This window comes from Polyodon spathula, chromosome 19 (genome assembly GCF_017654505.1).
Source record: "Polyodon spathula isolate WHYD16114869_AA chromosome 19, ASM1765450v1, whole genome shotgun sequence".
Lineage (NCBI taxonomy): Eukaryota > Metazoa > Chordata > Actinopteri > Acipenseriformes > Polyodontidae > Polyodon > Polyodon spathula.
Window position 1 is genome coordinate 2,156,930 of NC_054552.1, and position 8,425 is coordinate 2,165,354.

At 39.5% G+C, this 8,425-nt stretch overlaps 1 protein-coding gene across 1 annotated transcript; it reads right to left on the reverse strand.

The window, feature by feature from the left end:
- Positions 1–878: 878 nt before the first annotated feature.
- Positions 879–6,310, reverse strand: LOC121294496. Its single transcript, XM_041218251.1, has 10 exons — positions 6,188–6,310; positions 5,337–5,475; positions 4,295–4,437; positions 3,823–3,973; positions 3,546–3,682; positions 2,985–3,135; positions 2,427–2,542; positions 2,282–2,320; positions 2,105–2,183; positions 879–1,729 (listed from the first exon to the last, which is right to left on the reverse strand). The coding sequence occupies exons 1-10, from the start codon at positions 6,249–6,251 to the stop codon at positions 1,357–1,359; spliced, it is 1,392 nt and encodes a 463-aa protein (XP_041074185.1). The 5' UTR covers positions 6,252–6,310; the 3' UTR covers positions 879–1,356.
- Between the last annotated feature and the right edge of the window lie 2,115 nt (positions 6,311–8,425).

Below are 8,425 nucleotides of genomic sequence, written 5' to 3' on the forward strand. Positions count from 1 at the left end.
TAATTAATATACTAAAGGCGAAAACAAAACCTCTTACCAAACAGTGCTTCGCAAGCTCTTTCCAGCAGCCTCTTTCTATGTGCAAGACTCCGTCACTTCTGCTGCTGACTGCTTCAGGGCAACAAACCAAACTATTTCCAGCCCCTGGCACACAGACTGCAAAGATAACCCTAAATATGTCCAAGTGTATTACAGTATTTTGTAGATAAGTCATGAAACTAAACAACAAATCACCACTGTCACTCATCTAATATTTTTTGCTATTTAAGCAATATGCCCTGAATGGCCTTCTCTCGTTTGTAAACTTTCTTAAAACTTTACGAGCTACATCATATTAGTAGACCGCAACCCCCCCATTAATCGGTTGCAATGGACTATTCCAGCCAGCCAATGCAAAGGTGGAAAAGCTTCGTGCGAAAGCGAAGACTGGCTGCGTTCACCCATTGGCTGAATTGGTCAGATTCTGCGCAGAATGATCTCCGTTAACGCGCCACTAGTATGCGCTTCTTTAGTGTGACGTCACATCTGCTGCTAGCAGGTTCTTAACAAGCGGGCGTGTCAATGGCAACAGGTTAGTGCGTTTTAAAACCTCTGTAAATTGGAAGAGGTCATTTTTTATATCAAACAAGAGTAAACAGCATGGTCCAGTGTTGTGCTGCAGAAGTTTTGGGAAAGAGAAAACTGCAGTTTCGTTAGTCGATTTTGTGTATTGCTGGTCCCTAATGACATGCCGGTTTGCAGGAAAGACAAACAGGCACTGCACACCATCCCTTTCTTCAGCAGCTGGGCTGTGCATTTCGAAGCGCTTGGGTGAAGCACAGTTCTCCAGCACACACCCAGGTACAGGAAATAAGGTATGAAGCAATGTACACATTTCATTCCATATTGCTCAAGATTTACAGAATACAAAAAAACAAATACATTAACAAATAGCAGCCTGCAAATTACACCAGCTTCTGTTCATTTACGTTCTTTGAGTGTATTTAAACAACACCTACTTATTATTATTAATAACTAAAAACAAAAGGCTTAATGAGCTGCCAAGTTAATTTGGTTTTATACACCCTAGTAATAAAACTCCATGGGCAGATCCAAAATATTGTTTCGTATCCCCCCCCCCCCCCCCCCCCCCACTTAGCTCTTGTGTTTTGTTTTTACATTGCACAAAGTCTGTAGTAATCAAATTTTTTGTTATCTATTACTCAGCTGCTATAAGAAACACTCAAAATGTGACTCACTAGTGTTTTTCAAACTAAACAACAAATACATTTAAAAAAAAATAATTACAGTGGAGGAAGTCCATTCAATTCTGCCGATTTGTGTCCGTCATCACTGAGTCGAGTCAGTTTGGATGTATTAATAAGTACTGTCAAAGGCAGCGTTGCTGTACTCGTGGGAGTTACCAGGGCTCATGTCCTGAGGATTCATGCCAGCAGGGCTGTGGTCCGGGTGAGTTTTGTCAAAGCTCTGCTCACTGTCCTCGGGGGTGGATTCAAAGCCATAGTTAGTGAAGGTATGACAGCGGTAGCCAGTGTTTAAGGCCTTACTCAGTACAGATGGCTTGGTTGCCGTGTCACAGTTCTGATATGAATGAATCTGATGGAATATGTCATCTTTGGGGACGTACATGCTAGTTTTGTTCCATTTGGGATGGTGCAGTCCTTTGACTTTCTCTACGGTAGAATCTTGCGCTGGATTTTTAGGTCTGGCGCAGCAGATGCACTTATTCCTGGAAACAAAAAAATAAATAAAATGCCTTACCGAGGTGTGTGAGCTATGCATCAGCTGCAGAGTCACTTACAACAACATCTCACCCAAAAGACAGAGTACAAGGAGGTTCAGTGACTTGCTCACGATCACACAGCGAGACAGTGAGTGAGCCGTGGTTTGAACCTCCTGGAACAAGCCCTTTTCTTTAACCACTGGACCCACACAGCCTCCTTTTACCAGTTCCTATATTATTGTAACTTATTATAGTAAATTTTACAATAACATTCATACCTTACAGGAAAAGTAGCTGGTGCATTTATCAGTGTGTTTAAAATTGAAAAATTACACACACACACACAAAAATGCTTAATTTGTTAGAAACATGTTTTCTTACCCTCTCATGAAGGCAGCGGCCATGAGCAGGATGGTAAATATAGAGGCGATAATGCAAACCATGGTAATCTTGAGCCACACTGTAAAATAACAGCAACATAAAACAAAGTTCACTTCAGATAAGGAAATCACTTTGAGAGCATACTGTATTATATATGAGTGGGTAGTGACTGCTTACATCTGTCATCCTTGGCGCTTACTGGAATAAAATCTGTGACTTAAAAAAGAAGAAAAAAAGATTTAAAATCCAACCATCTTATGCAACTTTTAAAAAGCTCATACTATATTGTATAGGACTTGAAAATATGACAGATAAAGCTTACTATTAGGGTTGAAGCAGTAGGCTGCAGCAAGCTGGCTGGGTTCATTGACACACGGAGTGACTGTCACATTGCCACTGGAGAACAGAACCACGTCATTGTCTTTGCTCCACCCGGGTCTGCATGGGAAGAGACAATGCGATTTACTGAGGAATCCGCATTCAGCTCTACAGTTATCTCACAGGCTCCCTCCCTCCTTATTAACATAATGCAAAACCAGTATGCTGGACTGTGGTAGGCCAGGTTTGAGATGACATCCTCCCCTGTTTAAATCAATGTTGTGCAAGCACTGTCCTCGAGGGCCATTCCACTGGTTTAACAGGGACAATTATAGAATAAAACTACTTCAGGTTATGGCTGGAGGTTTAATTGGCTCAATTAACACTTTAAGTTACAAGGGACATATGATTCACACAAATACAATTATGCTAACTTGATTTTTTTATTTATTGTTTTACAATGAGGTGCTTAAAACAGGGTGATTGAAATCATTAGGCCCTAAGAGAGGTTCTCTGCTTCCCTCCCTCACACACTGCAATGCAGAGCGGTTTCAGTACTTACATGGCATCAGAGATGGGTGTGGATGCACTTCTCAGTTGCTCCTTTGATGCCAAGCTATCCCCAAGGGATTGGCATTGTTGCATAGCTTCAGTGTAAGTCATGGTACTGTTGCCAAATGGAGGATAGACCACATATACATTGGTATGATTCACTGTTGAAGAAACAGAGCCCAAATGATTCCAAAGCCTCTTGTCATACCCTGTGCTGTTCTGTTTTGATTCTGAATAGGCGTTATACATGTAATGGTGTAGCAGTTAATTGGATCAGGATGCACAGAGACGTCTCTCTGTGTGCCCCCACTGGGGGATGGTGGGAAAATGAAAGAGTTGTAAAGTAACTGAGCAGAGACCAATTGTTTTTTGGTCTTAGGCTGAATGTGCTTTAAAGCAATAACAGCACATTGTATTGTTCTAAGATGTCTCATACCAGTCTTTACAGTACCAGCTTTACAGTGTTTGTTTTAGTGTTTTATGATATTTACTGCTGTGTACATAACATGGTAAAAATAAAACAGCAGTATAAATTAATAAATTCATACAAGCATGCAAAATATATGCTTACAGTCGCCTCTGAAGCAAAACACGTCCGAATTCTGATTTGTTCCCGGGTACTCTATTACTCCCACTTGTCCACTGGCACATCCAACAGTCGATGTTATCCGAGAAATGAACACCTTCTGTTCTGCTACCCATCCAGCTCTGAAAGAGAGAACACGTTGTATTAAATGGGGAAAAACTAGAAAAGAAACTTAATTCAGATTAAGAAGTATCCATAGTGTACGAATCCTCTTTTGGCATTTTTGCCGTTGTCATTATTGGAATAACTGTACTTCAAATACCTGCAGGTCTGGAACCCGGCGCCATGCGCGATTTGAAGTTGGTTCTCCGTTGCCATGGTCGCATTGAGGCGCGCACAAGTAGAGTTGGCTTCCACAAAAGTTAAATTGTATTTACCAGTCTGAGAACCTACTTGAAACACTCCTGTCACCACTGGAAAAATAAAAATGCAATATTAGAAAAGGCTTCAATGGTGCTAAATTTAGAAATACCAACACTGCAAAAACTCAAATCAGAAATGTTTTGACTAAAGTATTTTTCAAGGCCTTCAATTGAAGGTGACGTGCATGCAATAAGACTTTTCAGAAACATAAGTTGGAAAGAATTGTTTTAAAAAGTGTTTTACAAGTGATGTACGTGTGCATCAGTTCCAGTGAAACACACAAAGTAAATTAATTGGCTTAGAAATCAAATGACCAGACATTTCCACCAGAACACGGCAGGGTTCAGACTCTGAGTCTTCCGGACGATTACCGTTAAATTTGTAGCAGTAAGCACTGGGTGCGATGTAGTATCCACAGGGCGCTTGTTTAATAATGCTGGTTTGACCGCTGGCACAACTTGTGCTCGATGTGATACGGGCAAGAATAATCTGCTGCTGTTCCACCCATCCATACCTGCCATAGAAAAGTTACAATATGAGAATGAAGGGTGAGCCAAAGCACTTACTGCCATAAAAAAAATATAAAATAAAATAAATGAAATCAGTTGAACTGAATGTGGTTCAGAAATAGTGTGTAGTATAAAATCTCTGATGTGTTTAGGAATTCGATTTACGGGACAGCTTATTACATTTACAGTGCAATGTATCCAAATTGTAATTTGGAAGAATCCCTCAAAACACTTTGATTTTTTTTTTTTTGTCTCTGATATTTGATTGCAGTGTAGTGCAACTGCATTGGTATGTCGGTTGTGCAGATTCTGGGTTATTTTCAATTGATTTAGCCAAGTTAATGTGTTAGACACTGGTATTCAAGGTAAAATAGACCAGACTGTAAGATGCTGTATGATTTGTGTTTAATACTTTATTAAAACATGATTCAGAGTACTTCATTTATTTCTGTTTTAATATCCTATTATCTGTGTCCTCTACCACTCTCTACTGTTTCTTCCTTGTAGATTATTGTCTTCCAGGATGTTCCAGTCTTTTTTTTTTTTCAAAATGTGTCTAAATCCTGAATTTCTGCAGCGAGGACTCTGACCCACTAGGATGGTGTGCATCTCTAATTTCCAGCTCCTTGTGAAAGATTCTTTTCAGTGACTTCTTCACAGATCACAATTGCAGATGTGTGGTCGAAGTGACGTGCACACACCCCCCAGTGGCCATTTCGAAAACACGTCACACTTGAAGTTCAGCTTTTCGAAGCTGGAATATTCATTAAACTCCTCAGGCATAAACAGCAATAGAGAACGATCCAAAATAAGAAACGAAACGGTAAGAAGTTAAATGAAACACTGAAATGTGTAAGATACTGCATGTGTTCGGCTGTAACCACTCTGTCTGTGCATACGTTACCTGCAGGTCTGGAAGCTGGTGTTCTGAGCTTTGGTCACCTGCTCTAAGGATGCTAAAGTTGCATTCTGCGACAGACAGTACTCTCTGGACTGGGAGTAATTATATGTCATGATGTTGGACTCAAAAACCCCTGAAACAACTGGTGAAAAAAATAAAGGTTACTAATGGAAATTTAAAAAGCCAACATGTGCATTATTGCACAGCTCTGGAGCAATGTGGATGAAAGGTAGGCGGGGAAGCTCGGTATTGCTTCACACTTGGTGTTCCGAAACCAAGCCTTGACGAGACTAACACATCGTGCCTCGCCTCTCTGGCTGTTACAGTTCAGCAGCATGTGTGCTTGAAATGGTTTGCGCTGCAATGGAACTGCGTTATTATGTTTTTAATTTTCTCATGTATTTGTTTAGGTCTCTCTTGTATTTGTGATGCTCGCACTGTTGAGCTGTACATGTGCTGACCCCGCAGTGAATAAACTAAACCGCAGATAATCCTTAAAATCCCCATGTCTCTTGTGTAAATGTTTGATACTAGTAAATAAAAATAAATAGCCACATTAGTGTGCAAGTGTATCAAAACACTCCATTGCTCCTGCAGTTTTGATTTGTCGTGCATATGAAATCAAACCACCAGACCCATATTGTTCTATATCACTAATTACTGACCAGAAATTGAAATTCTCACATCCAGAGGTTTTCATGCAGGCAGGTATAAAAAGGATATCAATGATAAATCAAGGTTCTAATAAATTGGCACACTACTGTATAATTATTAAAATTTGTCCCTTGAAGGTATAAATACAATTTCACTATGTAGCAGGATAGATAGATAGATAGATAAATGAATGATCTTACCAATGTCATGTATTTCAGAGGTAGCTGTGTGTAGAAGGACAGCCAAACATAACAAAATCTTCATTGTGATACCTATGATATTTGCTATAGAGTGGAGACTTCCAATTATGTACTATTCTGCAGTTAGTCAGAAGCCAATGAATTTATATACTCAGAACCTGCCCAGGTTACTGGGTTGTCTTTTTACGTCAGCCAACGCAAGAGTGTGGAAAGAAAGATGACACACCTTTCCTCATTATAACATACTGATGCAGTGCATACCAACTTAAAGGTGCAGTTGTATTTGCATTACTTGTCTTAGGATGTATTCAACAACAAAAAAAGGGTATGGAAGGTGTCCCACAATCCTGTATCAGACAAAAAGTTGTATTTTGAACACTAGCTCAGGAAGACTAACCAAAGGATAAGGACAAAACACACAGAACTGCTTAGAACAGCAGTCTACCTCTGTCACACACTTTGCGGTTTTGTACCATCTTTCCCGTCACGTGCACAGCTATGGCCAAACATTTCGTGCTACCTTGAATTTTAGCACTGAGTCGCCATTAACATTATTTAACATGTAGTCAAAGAAACCACAAAACCGGTATCGCAAATGTCTACTAGAAGCCATAATAGCAGGACAGTATTAACCTTAAACCTCTGGTGTTCAATTAGTTAACTATGTAAATATGTGACATATTGGAATTGCTTTCAATGAAGCTCATTCAATGAGCATGTAACACCAAATGCAAGCAAAACTCCAGGGTTTCCCAGTATAGTTTATAATTCATTTAAATTGCAGTGATTCTTGAATAAACTAGTCAAGTCTTACATTATTGGTTTTACTGGCTTATACGAGCCAGTGGTTAAAGAAAGGGGCTTGTCACCATGAGGTTCCTGGTTCAAATCCCAGCTCAGTCACCGACTTACTGTGTGTGACCCTGAGCAAGTCACTTAACTGCCTTGTGCTCCGTCCTGCGGACGAGATGGAAAATCGATGTCCTGTAAGTGACTCTGCAGCAGCAGCTGTTGATGACACATAGTTCACTCCCTAGTCTCTGCAAGGCGCTTTGGATAAAAGCGTCTGCTAAATAACCAATTAATAATAATAATAATAATAATAATAATAATAATAATAATAATAATAATCATCTACATATGCTGTGGCTAATGTAGACACAAAGCACCATTATATCACTCAGTGATGTCAACACTCAGCTGTGTGGTAAAGGGTATAATAATAATAATTGCATTATCCATGTAATCAGTACCACAATTCAGCACTTTGCAGTATATACACCTGTTTATTTGCGAAAGCTGTATTGTGATCTCTACTCCATTGCATCACAGGGTTACTGATGTTCACGAAGTGTAGTTCTGATGTTGTTGAAATCCCAAGGAACTGTTTGTACAGCGTCAAACTTACACACCCTAAAAATGCAGATGAGCTGGTTTATTTGGGGTTAGCTCTGGATCTTCTCCGCAGAGTATAGGCTGCCATACCCCTATGTTTAAAGCAAACTTAATAACTGTAAGCACAAGTCAACACCTGCTATCGTACTGCATGTTATTTTAATTACCCTGATGAACAGTAATGTGCCATGTCACTCTTCTCATAAGAACATTGCTTCCAAGAGGCTTAACCCCCCCACCCCCACCCCTGCAACATAGAAAAACAAAACACTTTATAAAACAAAATGCCAAAATCAAATAAGTGTGCTGAAACACAAGCCTATGAACTTCACTCTAACACCACTGCACACATGTACAAAAAGGAAAAAGAAAAGGCTTTATAAAAACATTTCAAAAATCAGAATATCCCCTCCATTAGGCTACAGAGATCACAAGAGTAGCTGACAGCAGACGTGCTACAACGAGTGAAAATATTCTATTGAAATAAAGCAATTTATCTTTCCAGATATAAATAATAACTGCTGGGATTCCCCCAGTGCCAGTTCATCAATAGTTCATTTTTCAGATTTGTGAGACAGCTCTCGAAACATAGATATTATTTTATAATAAAAATCCAAGTGTTGGATTTTAAAGAAAAGGGTACTTTCTATTTACATACTGAGATGAGTAATGAAATTGCTGGATACTGGAAAAAAACAGACAATGCCAGTCCAGCAATCAATAAGTACTGAGATGTGGATTCCTGCCTTACAGTGTATCAATCATTGTATGGTGGTGTATCAGAACACTGCTCTACTGCTTCAATGTCCTGACTCAAATCTTAAACACAGAAGCTGGATTCTT